Source organism: Odontomachus brunneus, unplaced genomic scaffold (assembly GCF_010583005.1).
Source record: "Odontomachus brunneus isolate Ranch 3 - 2012 unplaced genomic scaffold, Obru_v1 Obru_scaffold_104, whole genome shotgun sequence".
NCBI classification, from domain to species: Eukaryota; Metazoa; Arthropoda; class Insecta; order Hymenoptera; family Formicidae; genus Odontomachus; species Odontomachus brunneus.
In genome coordinates, this window is record NW_022639554.1 from 620,013 (window position 1) to 636,140 (window position 16,128).

General features: G+C 37.9%; 2 protein-coding genes across 3 annotated transcripts; one reads left to right on the plus strand and one right to left on the minus strand.

Annotated features, from left to right (window-relative positions):
• On the minus strand, nt 1–5,095 carry LOC116849035 (isocitrate dehydrogenase [NADP] cytoplasmic). Its single transcript, XM_032825761.1, has 3 exons — nt 4,952–5,095; nt 3,986–4,272; nt 1–2,690 (listed from the first exon to the last, which is right to left on the minus strand). The coding sequence occupies exons 2-3, from the start codon at nt 4,169–4,171 to the stop codon at nt 1,479–1,481; spliced, it is 1,398 nt and encodes a 465-aa protein (XP_032681652.1). The 5' UTR covers nt 4,172–4,272; nt 4,952–5,095; the 3' UTR covers nt 1–1,478.
• Nucleotides 5,096–6,917: 1,822 nt separating this feature from the next.
• LOC116849036 (casein kinase II subunit beta) lies at nt 6,918–10,784 on the plus strand. 2 transcript variants are annotated; one of them, XM_032825762.1, is made up of 5 exons: nt 6,918–7,076; nt 7,637–7,712; nt 8,714–8,816; nt 8,948–9,329; nt 9,723–10,784. In XM_032825762.1, exons 1-5 carry the CDS (start codon nt 6,997–6,999, stop codon nt 9,829–9,831), a joined length of 750 nt encoding a protein of 249 aa, XP_032681653.1. In that variant the 5' UTR covers nt 6,918–6,996; the 3' UTR covers nt 9,832–10,784. The 2 variants fall into 2 exon arrangements, with proteins under 2 accessions (XP_032681653.1, XP_032681654.1); XM_032825763.1 differs by lacking the exon at nt 6,918–7,076 and adding an exon at nt 7,083–7,227.
• Nucleotides 10,785–16,128: the final 5,344 nt, after the last annotated feature.

Below are 16,128 nucleotides of genomic sequence, written 5' to 3' on the forward strand. Positions count from 1 at the left end.
TTACGCTCTTCAGGATTGCAATTATTTATTTAAATTAATTATCGTGTTTAATTAACAATCAATATGTGACAACTTAACTAAAGACCGTTTAATCGACAATTGATTTCAACAAATTCAATCGAAAAATGCTCGATTGTCGAGCAGTTTCAACAAATTCAATTAAAGACTATTCGATTAACGACTGAAGGGAATTAAAGATCGTTCAGTTAATAAATGAACTTAACAAATTTAATTAAAGGCCGCCTAGTTGACGATTGGACTTAGCGAATTTAATTAAAGAACATTTAATTGACAATTGATACGAGAAAACTCGATAGATTCAATCGAAGATTGCTTGGTGACGATTGATAATGATCACTGCTCTTTTCAACGCAGGTCTTACTTAATCATTAGCATTTTCTATGATGTGATGATGCCCTGAGAATAAATGTTATTCACAAAATCAATTGTAATTTCGAGTAATCGAACATTCTTCGATTGAATCGGTTAAATTTGATTATATCAAGCGTTAATTAAACAGCCTTTAATTAAATTTGCTAAGTTCAATTTTTAATTAAACAATTTTTGGTTCTTTTCGCTTATATCAATCGTCAATTGAACAGTTTTTAATTGAATTCATTGAAATCAATCGTCAATTAAATATTTTTCGATTTGTTTCATTTGAATCAATCGTTAATTAGTTAAACTGAAATATATTTGTTCAAATCAATTATTAAATTGAGAAAAATTTAATCAATATTTTCACAACTCTATGCTCTAATAATATACAAACGAACCTAACGATTTTAATTGTTCATGTTATAAACGCGTGAAATGTCTCGTGAGTAAAAAAGTTTATTTAAAAAATGTACAACATTGTACAATTTTTTATATAAAGAGAATATTAAATTCATGTATTAAATTTATATATTAATCGTCGATTTATTTACTCAATAATATATATTATTTTGCTGATTCTCGATGATATTTAACATTAAACAATAATCTATAAAAAAGAACTACGTTTGTCGACTCATATTCGAGCTGTATAATTGGAACTTTGGATCGGCAATGAATCGACCGAAATTATACAAGCTGATGCATAAAAATTACAAAACACAATGGGCAAATTACATTTGCATTATTAACCATTTCGCTGAGTAACGATCAACGTTTCCAAGTGTTCTATTATCTTGCGTGTTTACTGGGTTGATATCGATTGCATAGCCATGAAAAGAATATGAGCAGCGATCGACTCGAAACAGTCTATCTTACAACCCGAATGTAAATCGCGACGATAACGTAGCGCAAAACCAAGAAGTTTCGTATATATTTACATAATTGCAAAATAGATCATCTAAATTATTATAACATTCACCGATATCTCTATTCATTTTCCCCGTAAGCCCCATTTTGCATTTTTTTGCCTATATCATTGGTGACGCAACAGCGACCTAATACTTGGCTGGCAAGTCTGCGTTCCGCTCTTCATCGGCGAGTCAATCGTTGAGACGTTTCTTCAGATTGTCGGAGAGCTTGTCCATGAACTCAAACGTCTCCAGGTAATCAGACCTGGTAACATTGTTCATGCCTTTGATACATATGGCGAGATCCTTGGTCATGAAGCCGGACTCAATGGTATCGATGCAGACCTTCTCCAACGTCTCGGCGAAATGTTTCAGGCTGGCGTTCTTGTCAAGCTTGGCGCGATGCAGCAAGCCCTGCGTCCACGCGAAGATCGACGCGATTGGATTGGTGGATGTCTCCTTACCTTGCTGATACTGACGGTAGTGTCTAGTGACGGTGCCATGAGCGGCCTCGGCCTCCACCGTACGGCCGTCCGGACATATCAGCACCGAAGTCATAAGACCCAGTGAGCCGTAGCCCTGCGCCACTGAATCCGACTGCACGTCGCCATCGTAGTTCTTGCATGACCAAACGAAACCGCCGTCAGACTTCATCGCGTACGCCACCATGTCGTCAATCAGTCGGTGCTCATACCAGATTTTGCGCTTCTCGAACTGCGACTTGTACTCCTTGTCGTAGATTTCCTGGAAAATGTCTTTGAACCGGCCGTCATACTTCTTCAGGATTGTATTCTTGGTCGACAGGTAGAGCGGATAACTGCGCGAGAGCGCGTACTTGAACGAGCTGTGAGCGAACGCGCGGATGCTCTCGTCGGTGTTGTACTGCGCCTGGGCGATGCCCGGGCCTTTGAAGTCATGGACCGTATGTTGAATCTTCTCGCCGGATGTACCTGTCCATGTGATCTCCAGCTTGCCTGGACCCGGCACAACGAAGTCCGTGGCTTTGTACTGATCAGCATGTGCGTGTCTGCCGATGATAATCGGTTCTTTCCAACAGGTTACCAAACGCGGAATGTTCTTGCAGATGATCGCCTCGCGGAACACTGTGCCGCCCAGTATATTACGGATGGTGCCGTTCGGGCTCTTCCACATTTGCTTCAACTTGAACTCCTCCACGCGCTTCTCGTCGGGTGTGATGGTGGCGCATTTGATGCCGACGTTGTAGCGTTTGATCGCCTCCGCGCACTCCACCGTCACCTTGTCGTCCGTTTCGTCGCGATGCTCAATACCTAAGTCGTAGGTATGCAGTTCTATGTCTAAGTAAGGCAAAATCAGCTTCTGCTTGATTGAGTCCCATATGATGCGTGTCATTTCATCTCCAAGGATGTCTACAACTGGTCCTGCCTAGGAGAGTCACATAAGTACGTTTAAAGAATCTTTGTGTTTTCAAAGGCAGTTTTCTTTTTGGCTTGCCTCTATACTCAGAGAAAAAACACAAAGACTGTTCTTTTCAGCTGAGCTAGGCTAAGAAGGAGCATTTTCTTTAGAGTTTTATATATAATAATATATATGTAATAAAACATAATAAAACAATAAAACATAATACAATATAATATATAATAAAATAAGTATATAACTGAACTTTGCGCTTAATGTTTAATATATAATTTTGCCTCTAATGAACTAAAGAGGCGTCGCGTAAATATATACGTAAGTCACGTAAATATTCTCATTTTGCATGTTCATTTAGCGCAAAGTGCTACCATATCTTTTGATAAGATAAACAGTGATGAAAGAAGCAATTAGAGATATATAACATATATAGAATGGAAGCCATTCTAAGCCATAAGGCAAAGATTATATTTGAATAAAATAATAAAATATAACTGAGTTGAAGAAGGGAAAGGGAACAAAATTTTCTCCAATGCAGCACTAGTTGAATAAAAAAAAAAACAGGTTTATGGTGATGGCAACTAGTTGCAAGCGCAACTGAATGACAACAATATAGGTGACTATAAAAATTTTATATGTAGAATTAATATATATAGTTTAATGAATTATTTTGAAGTTATTACAACTAAAGCTAAATAGTCAGGAGAACTGACTCAGTTCTATATATAGTATAGTTCTCAACACAAACTAGTTTAGTAAACTATATTTCATTGATTCTATGTACAAAACTCATATAGTTGCCATTATCATGTCTTTCTCCATGTACTTTTTAAAATTTAATCTCTTTTCAAAACAGATTTTTCTTTGACTCAAATTGTATCGATAAATATATAAAGGAGAAAAATCTTAAAGGTGAAATACATTTCATGAATTAAATATGTGTGCCTTATATTGGAAAAAAAATAAATAAGTATTTACAGATTTTCCATGTTTATTGAAATGTGAGTGCTATTATATTTGATTCCCATCTTTATATCCAATACATATAGTATGTACTATTTGACAAAACAATTGAAATCAATTAAAAAGAAAAAAATTAATCAAAAAGAAAAAGTTAAAATCAATCAAAGGATTTCAATACTACAGCGAAAAAACGGAAGTGTGCAACATCGACACTGTCGACTTTCTCTCTGTCATTAAAAGTTACACAATTGGCCTATTGCAGTTATAAGAATTATAATTTCGTTAGGGAGTGATACCATATCAATTGTACAACATACGTCAGTTTTGAATGAACAATAACTCACCTTTATTTTTGCCATTGTCGCAAACGAGGCACTGAAGGTCTTTACGAGCGATTCTGTCAATGGGTGTTGACGACGGAGCTCTTGCGCGAGCAACGTTCGTGATGACGTGAAACTTGTCGACTGTAAGGAGCGCGTGTTCCTTATCAAATGTACGCACGGTCGTAGCATACGGTGGGGCGTAAACATGGCGTCTTTAAATATATACAACGTCACCCACCTCCTTACGTTCTGTCGCAATTCACTAACAGTTTATTGTTTAACTACACTATATGTTATTTTGTCTGCATCTGAAAGAAATAAGCATGTATATTAGAGCATCAGAAGGGAACACAAAGAAAATGGAAAATGGGAAGTAAGATAGGGAAGAGGTACAGCAAGTACAGGAAGTGCAGCTAAAAAGAACACATCTGATATATACATATATATATATATATATATATATATATATATATATATATGTGTGTGTGTGTGTCGGGGCAGTGAGCTTTATACGTACTGGGCTGCGTTCGGAAACGTCACTCGAGTACTCTTCTTCTCTTTTTATCTCACTCTTGTATCTCGCTCATTTCAACGTAACGGGTACACTTGGGTGACGTTCCCGAACGCAGCCTGGAGTGAGCCTTTAGTGGTAAGGCTGTCTCACTTTATACTTAACCAATCAGCGAACCTCAGACAAAGCAACCTTACCACCAAACCTATGATGACTTACTCCAGTATGTATAAAGGTTCAGAGAGCACGTTATCAACGTCATCACGTTTTCTACCTTTATCGCTCCTTATCGTTGCATTCTTTTTTGAGGAAAACTTTACTCAATGCCTATAGTTCACGCGTTACATATACTATAGAGTACCGAGTAAAATTTCCTCAAAAAGATGTTTTGGAATACAACCTTAAATATACAAGGATAGAATGATATGATAGCATAATAGCGAGCTTCCCGAACACACCCATATTCACTCACTCACCATACTTTTAAGACTTTAAACGATCCTAGTTCACGACGCGTGTGCCGACTTATCTGCTGTAATTGCTATGATAATAACTATACTACTCGTCGTCGAGGAATATAAATGTATACGTTGTGTAATTCTTGATACACATACACATGAATTCACACAAACGCGTTGATATGACGTTGTTTTGCTTAGCCTAGGCTGAATTAAACTGAAAGATTTAACTTGCGTAACCGCCGTTATCTCGTGAAAGAAGTTACGTTGGTTTCTTGAGAATTGTATGTACGATTCGTTGAGATTTGAGTCGATATGCTGTGAAATTACCAGAATCTGAATAAATTAAGAAGAAAACCGGTCGCATTGAGACCAATCGCGATACTGAGTGGAATCTAGGAGATATGCATGATTGTTTGACTTTGGCGTTATCAACTCGTTATTTTTATAGCTGACAATAAAGTCGTAAATATACCGTTAACATACTCATAATTATGAGACTCATAATTCACTATAGGTAGAATTTGAATCTAGTCGGATTGCATTAGATTGAGAAGCCACACATCATTTCACAGTTGCTGTATCAGCATTCTGCATCATTCTTGCGATTAAAATAAAGCAAAATGTGTTCTTTGTTTTTCTCAGTTTATTCGAGGTTATGACACAACTTTCATACGCGATAAATTTGTACGTACAGTCAGTGCGAAACATTTTTTCAGACTTTATTGTAGGACAAATTCCAAGGCAAGTTCGTCTAGCAAGTTTTTATGATGAAAGCATCACTTTATCTTTATCACTCATTACATGCTGAAGGAAAATAGAATGATGCTCTCAACATAAAAACGCGCAAGAAACGACCCAGGTAAAACAGTCAAAATAATGTTAATCTGACATCATTTTAACAAAATATTGACCAAATTTATATAATTTTTTGATACAAATGACGTCAGATTGACAGTATTTTGACTATCTGTCCTATTTTGGGAACTTAGTGTATATCTTTCTGGACCATACTGAAGTTATAATTGTGTTCAGCTTACTAATTTCGTTCAGATTATTAATTATGAAAGTATATCTTTAAATTGTTAATGGATCCAAAAACATATGTGTCAATCAAAGGGGATAATTATTAAACACCAATGCTACTGAACAATCATAATAAGTCTGTTCTTTTTAGCTAAACTATCTGAACTGGTATAAAATATACTTGTCTCACTCTAACTTATTATATCAGTTCAGATAGTTTAACTAAAAAGAACAAACTTAACGTTATAATTACAATTGACAGAATAATAACAGTCAAACAGAAAATATATTAAAGCATATATACATGACGCCTAGTTTATACACACATTATGATCACGTGATCGTTGATATAAAGTACTCACTCTTGTACCATTTCTTTTTTTCCATTTCTTGAATTTAAACTGGATGTTAATTAGATATATATAGATTACACAAAACTTGGAACATGAATAAAAACGACGAACTGAAAAGCTCCAACGACTGCACGTTACGTACAAATACAAACGACCAATCGCGCGTTTCTTCTATCTCACACGTGATTGGTTCAATTTCTCCGCGCGAACGCATGAACATCGGCGCTGCTACAGCACAGAACTGCTTTGAATCACGCGCATGAAGGAAGTCATCTTGGATTGTTCGTTGATTGGCAACTTTCCCATAAGAGCTTGGAGTTCATTGGCTACCTAGTCACTTTTTGTCGCACGGCAAGCGTTTTTGTGCGGTTGCCATATAACCTCGTATTGAAACTATGTGTGTAACGAAAAGGCTGGCTCGGATGAATTTGAAGAATAACAAGTGATTTCTGCGAAACAAGAGGAACGCTGACCACCGAACGCTGAACTACGAGAAGTAGGAAGAGACGAGATACTCGCGAACAAGTATCACAACGGCTTTCTCGAGAGAGAAGTCACATTACAAATTTCGCTCGACACTTCTCGACAACACGATAAAGGCGGACTCTGCTGGTGACTGCGGTCAAACACCGTCGCCATATTTGGTTTAAGTTCCGCCAGGCGCCAAAGGCGTCGTCACTTGTGATGAGTCGAACCGCGGTCCTCTACTACGCCCTCTGTGTCCGTGAGAGTACAGCAAGCGTGGCTAATCAAAGCACGAAAAGGTAAGCCGCGAGGTGCTGTTTATTTTTGGGTTTTTCATCGAGCCGCCGGGCCCCGCGTCGGCAATTCGCACGAGCGATGCGCTTCCTGGCCGCGTCGGACTGTACGTCGTGCTCGCAAAACAGCTGACGAAGCAGCGATGACCACGGAAACGTAGGTGTGAACGCGCCGGAACGGGACGTAACTTGTCGGGCATCTTGCCTAGTAAAACGAGCTCCATCCGAGCACACCCCGCGCTACCCCCGTCCGGCGACCGTTGCTCCTACCCCTTCGTCATTTTCTCCTCCCCCTTCGACGTTCTTCTCTTCGGCCGGAATTCGCGCCGCTCTAACCAAACAACCACTCACCTCACAATCCGACGTGCGAGAGCGCTCGAGCACGCGTCGACGACGTGTTTTTCTCGTGCACGTTGCTATCGTACGCGAGCGAGAAAGCCTGCGAGATCCGGGTGCACTTCCATCACGACAGTGCCGCACCTACCCTCGCTGTCACCCAACTCCCGTCCGCGCGTACCGTGGGCACAGTACTAACGGGATTCCCCTCGTGGTTTCTTCTGCCACAGAAAGATGAGCAGCTCCGAGGAGGTGTCTTGGATCTCGTGGTTTTGCGGTCTGCGAGGGAATGAGTTCTTTTGCGAGGTGAGTGCCATCAGCATGCTGCAGCACATTCACGTGCTCGAATGTTCTGTGAGACATAGCATTGGAATGCTGGAATGATAAGAGTAGATGTCACACCTTAGATTTTGAGGAAAGTATAAGTTGTTTCCTAACTTTGGGGAATGTAACTTTTCAGATCATTCAGGCTTGTTTTTTTTCAAAAAACTTCCTCAATTGATGTATACTTGAGCAGTGAGTTAAGCCAGTGGCATACATAGTGTTTGTTTTCATGTTGGATTGCTTGCTGGATGGAAATACTCTGTTTTGGTTGGTGTATTTCCATCCATCTTCAGAAATGTACTAATTAGAACAGAGCATTTCCATCCAGCAAGCATGGAAACTAGCATGGAAACAAGCATCGTATGCTGCTAGCTTTAGTGTGAAACAAATATATTTTATTTCACTCTAATTTATTGTATCAATGTATACTAGTTTAGGAAGTTCTTTGGAAAAGAACAGACCTTTTGCTATTCTTCATGCAGTCTATTCTTTTTAGCTGAACTAAGTTGTACTTTTTGCCTCTAGGATGAAATAAATATATGATACAGCATTGAAGAAAGATGAAACAAAGTTCAGCACTAGTATATCTAAAAAAAGATAGATCTATAGATTATCTTAATTTTGCAAATGTTACTTGCAACGAGAAATAGAATGAGTATACTTTCTTTGAAATTTATGGTGAGGCTCTTACTGTGAGTTTATAGAATTGGAGTAATATTAAACAGTAACTTAAGAATAGTATACAATTAAAAGAAACTTATTTCTATGTATACTCTATATAATTATGGTGTATATATTTTTTTACCTAAAGAAAACACCACGATGCTTTGAAATGCTTAAATTCTCAATTTGATTCTTATTTTGTCTCGCAACCTCATCATAGTGATTATATAAGTCTATATTATAAATTTTTTAAATATTTGTGATTTTCTGGTCAATATTCAAATGTGAACATTCATTAATTTTCTCTATTGTGTATCCAGGTGGATGAGGACTACATTCAAGACAAATTCAACTTAACAGGGTTGAATGAGCAAGTGCCACACTATCGTCAAGCATTAGATATGATCCTTGATCTTGAGCCAGGTAAATAGCCACCAATGGCAAAACAAATTATAATTATCATTAAATATATTACTTCTGAGACCTTTAAGTAACTTTATGTTATTACTTCTGTGTGAAGTCAGTCAAACTAATCTTCCACTTTTGTTTGTAAGATGATGATTTGGATGACAATCCGAATCAATCCGACCTGATTGAGCAAGCCGCGGAGATGCTGTACGGTCTTATTCACGCGCGTTACATTCTTACGAATCGTGGCATCGCCCAGATGATCGAGAAGTATCAAGCGGGCGATTTCGGTCACTGTCCGCGCGTCTACTGCGAGTCCCAGCCGATGTTGCCACTGGGTCTTAGCGACGTGCCTGGTGAGGCAATGGTCAAGAGCTACTGTCCCAAGTGCATGGACGTTTACACGCCGAAGAGCTCGAGACATCATCATACAGACGGAGCATACTTTGGGACGGGATTTCCGCATATGTTGTTTATGGTTCACCCCGAATACAGACCGAAGCGTGCGCAAAATCAATTTATACCCAGGCAAGTATTGCACGTCACCCGTCGACGCGTAAGCCGTAAGAGGCAACAAAATAAGAGAGTCAGAAGACAATCGAGGATAAAATTTTAATAATAATTACTCGTTAAGAAAATGAAGTCGAATTCCAAAACTTTCATTTTACGATATGCGTTGATTTTAGAGACTTTTAGGAGCTACCTAATTCAAGTTGAGCGCGACATTGAATCTTGAGTAACATTTATTTTTAATCAAAGTTTCGTCACAGAGTATAAACATGATAAATTGCGTTTGGTTTTAAATATAAGACACAAAGATATATTTGATATAACTAAAATTTGAATGTTTAAGTACGTACATTTTTGTACGTAAATAGATTATGAAAAAATCAAATTAAAGAAGGAATTTTTATTTTTCAGATTATACGGTTTTAAAATCCATCCTCTAGCATATCAGATCCAGCAACAGTCTGCATCTACGTTCAAAGCACCTTTACGAGCTCTCAACTATAATAACGGGAAACGTTAAGGACACTTTGGCGTAGCTTAGAATACTTCCTTTTATTCTTTCACAATACAATTCCTAATTTCGTCCTTAAGACTAAAATAAAATATTTTTTATATCTCTGTTTCTCTCTCTCTCTTTCTCTCTCTTTCCTCTCCTTTTCTTTTTCTAGCTCTTCTCCCTTTAACACATCTTTTTGTGCAACCATACGTCATTCATTATGACTCTCGATTTGTTCATAGTCTTGTCGTTTTGAATTTGTGACTTCCAAGTTTCCGATCATACGAAACATTAAGAAAGAGAGAGAAAGGAAGAGAAAGAGAGAGAAGAGGGAGTGAATAATTGTATTAATTCAAATCTCGCAGTATAACAATCTGTTCTCGTTTGAGATCCAATGTTTGTATCAAGACTATTTTATTCTTCATGGGATAAAGGAGAAAGAAAGATATGAAAACACGCTTAGAATAATTACTAGATCATAAGTGAGGAAAAGAAGACGATTATAAATAGGACACGCAGCTGTATTGTGCGAGTCGCTCGCGTCACCGTTCATTGCTGCCAAGTAGTTCCTAAATGTGCAGAAGCGAATGTTGTGAGTAAATCGAGCTAGTAGCGCCGGCTTCACACCGATTCTTTTCAAGACGAGAAATGATATATAAAGATGAGAAACTGTTGAGAGAAAAATAACTTAATTATCAAGTAATTCTCGCGCGGACTGTGACAAAAGCGATTTGTTAATACACAATTGAAGACGGTGCGTATGTAATTATACGAAAACTATCGACCTTTTTTTAAGACACGGTGTAACTGCAGAAATGAAGATCACGATGTTTCTCAGTGAAGTAAAAAGAGGAGGAAGGAACATCTTGATTTCTACCACAGTTTTCGAAATATTTATAGGGACGGTCGTATTGGAGAATCACATAACCGAAATTTTATATATAGTTTCCAGAAACAAAGTGAAAGTTATAACAAGATTTTCTCGTTTACTTGTATATTCGATGGAACTTGCGATACTAAATTATTCAAACAAATAGGTTTGGTGTCTCTAAATTGATAATTTTATGTTGAAAAAAATCTTTTTATTTTAGTATGTCATTTAAATACGTCATTCTCAACAACTGAAGCCTGTTTAAGATGAACTTATATAAATATGTAATTTAATAATTTAATTAGTTTACATATTCGAGTATATATATATATAAGTTCAATAAATGCATTTAATAATTAATAAATTAATGATTCTGCCTGTTGTATTTTATGTATATTAGTTCTTATAGGGAATATAGAACTAATAGATATTTCATATTATTTGCATTAATATTGTCGACGGCTGTTGATATTAGAGAATTTGAGGAGTTTTTAAACTTTTACAGACAAAACTTCGCAGATTATACGTTATGTCTTTCAGTTTTATACACTCTTTCAATTATGTTTACAATTTATAAAATTAACTGTTATTTTCTCTATTATTAAATTTTATTCAAGAAAAAATCGAGACTGCTTAAATTCGTAAAAAAATTTGATCAATTGTAAACTTCATGATTGAATTTTAATTCCGTTTCACATTTAAGTATTCCGCCAAAACGAGTCCCCCATAAAGGCTGCGTTCGCTTTGGGCGTTTATGCGCTGTAAGCGTCATTTTATCTTCTTCCCGCATGTAATGAGTGATAAAGATAGAATGACGCTTACAGCGCGTAAAGTGGGAAGCACATACTCTTGCATAAAGGCATAATGCACAACGCATAAGAAAATTGACCAATCAGAGTTCTCATTTCTATATTAAGCGTTTTTTCGTGTTCGACTGGCTCTGGATTAATCGCTCCAAGAGCGATTAATGACGTCACAAGTCTCTACTAGCCAATCATAAAGCTTATAAGTACTTGTTCGACTAATAAACGTAGGTTGAATAACCCAGAGTGGGTTAACTCAGAGCCAGTCGAACATGCTATTAGTTACACGTCACAATGCATTTAATACACACATATACATTTATAAAATATTTATTAGTCCCGAGCCACAAAAGATGTAGTAAACTTTAAGCCTTAAGAAATTAACCAATTACAGTCGATTATTCTTTTCACATTTGACTGTGATTGGTCAATTTCTTAAAACTTAAAGCTTGCTACATTTATTGTAGATTGGGATTTATTTTACATATGCGACGTGCACACAATGTCCGACGACACACTTATGTCAAAACATCACACGTATAAGCCACATACACTTTTCGTAACAATAACCGTAAGACATAACATAAGAATTGACCAATTGTAATCGAGTATTCATAAAAATGGCGATCTTACGATTCAACGATTCTCAACATAATTGGTCAATTCTTACTTCTCATAAGAATGGAAGTGCTGCTCAGACAGGCCATGAGTCATCGAAATAGGTGGTAATCGAAAGGAGCAATATCTAGAGAATACGGCGGGTGTGGTAAGACATCCCAGTTAAGCGCTTCTAACGTTTCCTTGACCGGTTTCGCAACATGTGGCCGAGCGTTGTCGTACTGGAAAATTACTTTGTCGTCTTTTCGCGTAATCTGACCGTTTTTGCTTCAACGCTCAGCATTGAAGCAAGAAAGAAGTTTTTTGTATCGTATCGTGACGGATGATGAAAAATGGATACGCTACGATAATCCGAAGCGCAACAAATCATGGTGCAGGCCAGGCGAACCATCAACATCGACGGCAAAGTCGAATATTCATGGCGCCAAGCTCATGCTCTGTATTTGGTGGGATCAGCTGGGTGTAGTGTATTATGAGCTGCTCTAACCCAACGAAACCATCACTGGGAACGTTACCAACAACAATTGATGCAATTGAGCCGAACATTGAAGTAAAAACGGCCAGATTACGCGAAAAGACACGATAAAGTGATTTTCCAGCACGACAACGCTCGGCCACATGTTGCGAAACCGGTCAAGGAAACGTTAGAAGCACTTAACTGGGATGTCCTACCACACCCACTGTATTCTCCAGATATTGCTCCTTCCAATTATCACCTATCGATCGATGACTCATGGCCTGTCTGAGCAGGGGCCGTATTCCGTAACCACTTACCGATAATTGTCGAATCGGTAGATGTCGTTGCGCAGCTTTTTTATACCATAGAAAAGCTGCGCAACGACGTCTACCGATTCGACAATTGTCGGTAAGTGGTTACGGAATACAGCGCTTCCATTCTTATGAGGATATAAAAAAATGGGTTGATTCGTGGATAGCGTCAAAAGATGTGTCGTTCTTTCGACGAGGAATCTACCTATTATCAGAAAAAGTAGTGGCTAGCGATGGACAATATTTTGAATGATCAATTTGTAACCATTTTTTCACAATAAAGCCACATTTTTACCAAAAAATCCCTTAAAATTAATGTATACTCCCAACCTACGTTACGTCTTACGGTTACTGTTACGAAAGTGTGTGTGGCCAGCTTTACGTCAAGAAGGTTTCGACTAACCAACATCACTACTTATTCAATGTTACTAATGCAGAATTCACATCGCGTCTGATGTCCGACGTACGACGTCCGATATCCAATAAAAGAATAGCTTTCCAATGGAGAATTGAATCCTCTATTAAACAGCTGTTCTCCTATTGGATATCGGACGTCGTACGTCGGACATTGGACGCGGTGTTAATCCTGAATAATTCACAGAAATTTAATTTGAGTTACCTAGGGGATTGGAGTAATGGCGTTGGAGTTTGAGCCGTGGCAGCGCCTCTAGCCAAATATTGAAGGAAGGAAGGAAGTTACCTAGGGGTTTTCGTTGGTACCAACGCTATCCTCTCCCTTTTTATGGATTTTGTCGTGTAACTCCAAGAACTGTATCCCGTCATAGCAACCTAACCTTTTTCATTTGATAATGAAATGAGAACAGGATCAGAGCAATTGCTACGATTATTTATACACAGCATAAAATATTATAAATATCAATTTTATATCGAGATAAGTGAAATATACGGTTTTATTCTTTTAATTCTGCACTGCATTATATATAGCACTTGACAGCTTGACAGCGGCCATATTCTTTCTATATGATGGAATGAGAAAGCACTAGGGGCAAATCAACTTTCTCACTCTATTTTAAACTGCCAACTTCCGGCTTCACTCGCTGCTACAGCAGAGGCGTTTTTTCGTTTCGTGACCACGGTAGCATTTGGTTGATTAGTTTGGTTCACTTAACGTTCACAACGCCTCGAGCAACAAAGATAAATGACGCTCGCGACGTTGCGAGCATTAAGTGGATCAAACTAACAAACCAAACGCGACCGTTGCCAAGAAACGAAAAAACGCCTCAAAAGTATAGGCTTGGTTTACATCGTGCACTTGATACGCGTATCAGGTACTATATTCGTATCAAATTCGTACTAAATATTTAATACATACGATGTAAACACTGATAGATCAATTTGGTGCGAGCGTATCAAGTAGGAGTATCGTACTAAACTAATACGCGTATTAAATGATATAAATGGCCTGGTTTACATCGTGCACTTGATACGTGTACTAAATAGTAACTTTCTATTAGATAATCTTAATATTGACATGGCATATCAACGGCGATGCGTTTAATCAATTCATTTTCTTGATGAGTATTATACCGGCTTAATATACCGTTGTTTATATATATCGTCGATATTAAGATTATTTAATAGAAATTTCTATTCGGGACACCCTATATATGCTCTAAGCGCGCTAAGTGGGAACTCATGGCTTTTGCAGATCAGCACAATATATGACGCGCGATATCCAATGATATAGTTTTTCTGGAATATCAGTACGCTCATTGGATATTGTCGTCGCATATCACGTGTCGCGTCGTGCATCGCCCGACGGTGTGCAAATGAGATACGCATGCGAAAATCTACAATATAGAATAGGCCTAAGTTTATTCTTTTTAGCTGAACTGCCTGACTAACAAAATATATTTATCTCATTCTAACCTATTGTACCAGTGTGTACTAGATCAGTTAGGCGACAGTTTCCCGAAAAGTGGAGAGGATAATGTTGGTACCAAGAGAAATCTCTACACGATATAATTTAAAGATCTGTTTTTTGTAACTGCACTGCTGAACCAATGCAAAAGATTAGAGTGAGAAAACGTATACTTGCCTCATTTCAATTTATTGCACCAATTTAGCAGTGCAGTTACAAAGAACAGAATCTTTAAATTATATCGTGTAGAGATTTTCTTTGGTACCAACATTATCCCCTCCACTTTTCGGGAATCTGTCGCCTAACCTACTAGATCAGATAGTTCAACTAAAAAACAGTGGTAGAACTATGTAAAAAATAGACGAAGAAATAGAAAAAAATTTCCTGTCTATACAATCACGTGCAACGATTTGTCGTGCAACGATTCGTTGAGTTGTCACACGTGATTGTATAGACAGGAAATTTCTTTCTATTTCTTTGCTATTATTTTAACATAGTCCCACAACTGACCTCCTCTGAAGATGCATAAAATAGTGCCCATGATCTCCGCTACACGTCGCCGTGTATTCACCGATCGCGGTACGAATCAACTGCAGTTCAGATGGGGCTCAGTTTTTTCAAACAGAATTCAATAACAAAATGTGAAACGTTTTTCCGCCTTCAAATGATAAATTTAACAGCGGGTTAGATTTTATGTTGTGCGTATTCCATCTTCACCTGTTATTTTTTTTATTTCCGACAACATACGCGTTCCTTCGACATCATCGACGAGAGCAGCGCAACGCAACAACACACTGGCTGCGTTCAGCATAGAAAGTTGCTTTGCAACTGTTGAAAAATTCGTGAATCTATTGCATGCTTTCAATCTTAGAACCTAAGAGCATATATTAATCAGGTTCGCGAATTTGTAATGTAGTTACAAAGTAGCTTTCTCTGCTGAACGCAGGCATTGGGCGCATTCAGTAGAAAAAGCGCTCAGTGAGCAATCAACGATTATTGGTTCTTGCTATTAGATCCCTAAATCTAGACCAATTACATTGACAAATTACTCAACTGTTGTGCAACTGTTGAGTCTGCTGAATGCAGCCATTGCATACGCGCGCACACAACAGCTGAGCGTTCCATTTGCGAAGCGAGACCGGAAGTTGACAGTTTGGACAGAGGAAGAAGTCGCTTTGTCTCAGTCACTCTCTCGCTCTATCCCACAGCGAGAAGATGTCGCTGCATTCTCCGCCAATAGCGTCTCACGGTTGTCAAGAACATCAGGAATGAGGAACGCACAATGAGAAAAATCAAAATTGTGAATTTATTTCGTCTACATAATAGCCTTTTAAAGCTTAAATATCCCAACATTTGCGTTGCGCGTATCAGACCTTTCT

Excerpts from the sequence above, each read along its gene's own strand:
- LOC116849035 (XM_032825761.1), bottom strand. The coding sequence starts at position 4,171 with ATGTTTACGCCCCACCGTATGCTACGACCGTGCGTACATTTGATAAGG. Across the intron at positions 2,691-3,985 it reads CGACAATGGCAAAAATAAAG|GCAGGACCAGTTGTAGACAT; the intron begins GTGAGTTATTGT and ends TGACTCTCCTAG.
- LOC116849036 (XM_032825762.1), top strand. The coding sequence starts at position 6,997 with ATGAGTCGAACCGCGGTCCTCTACTACGCCCTCTGTGTCCGTGAGAGT. Across the intron at positions 7,713-8,713 it reads GGAATGAGTTCTTTTGCGAG|GTGGATGAGGACTACATTCA; the intron begins GTGAGTGCCATC and ends TTGTGTATCCAG. Across the intron at positions 8,817-8,947 it reads GATCCTTGATCTTGAGCCAG|ATGATGATTTGGATGACAAT; the intron begins GTAAATAGCCAC and ends TTTGTTTGTAAG.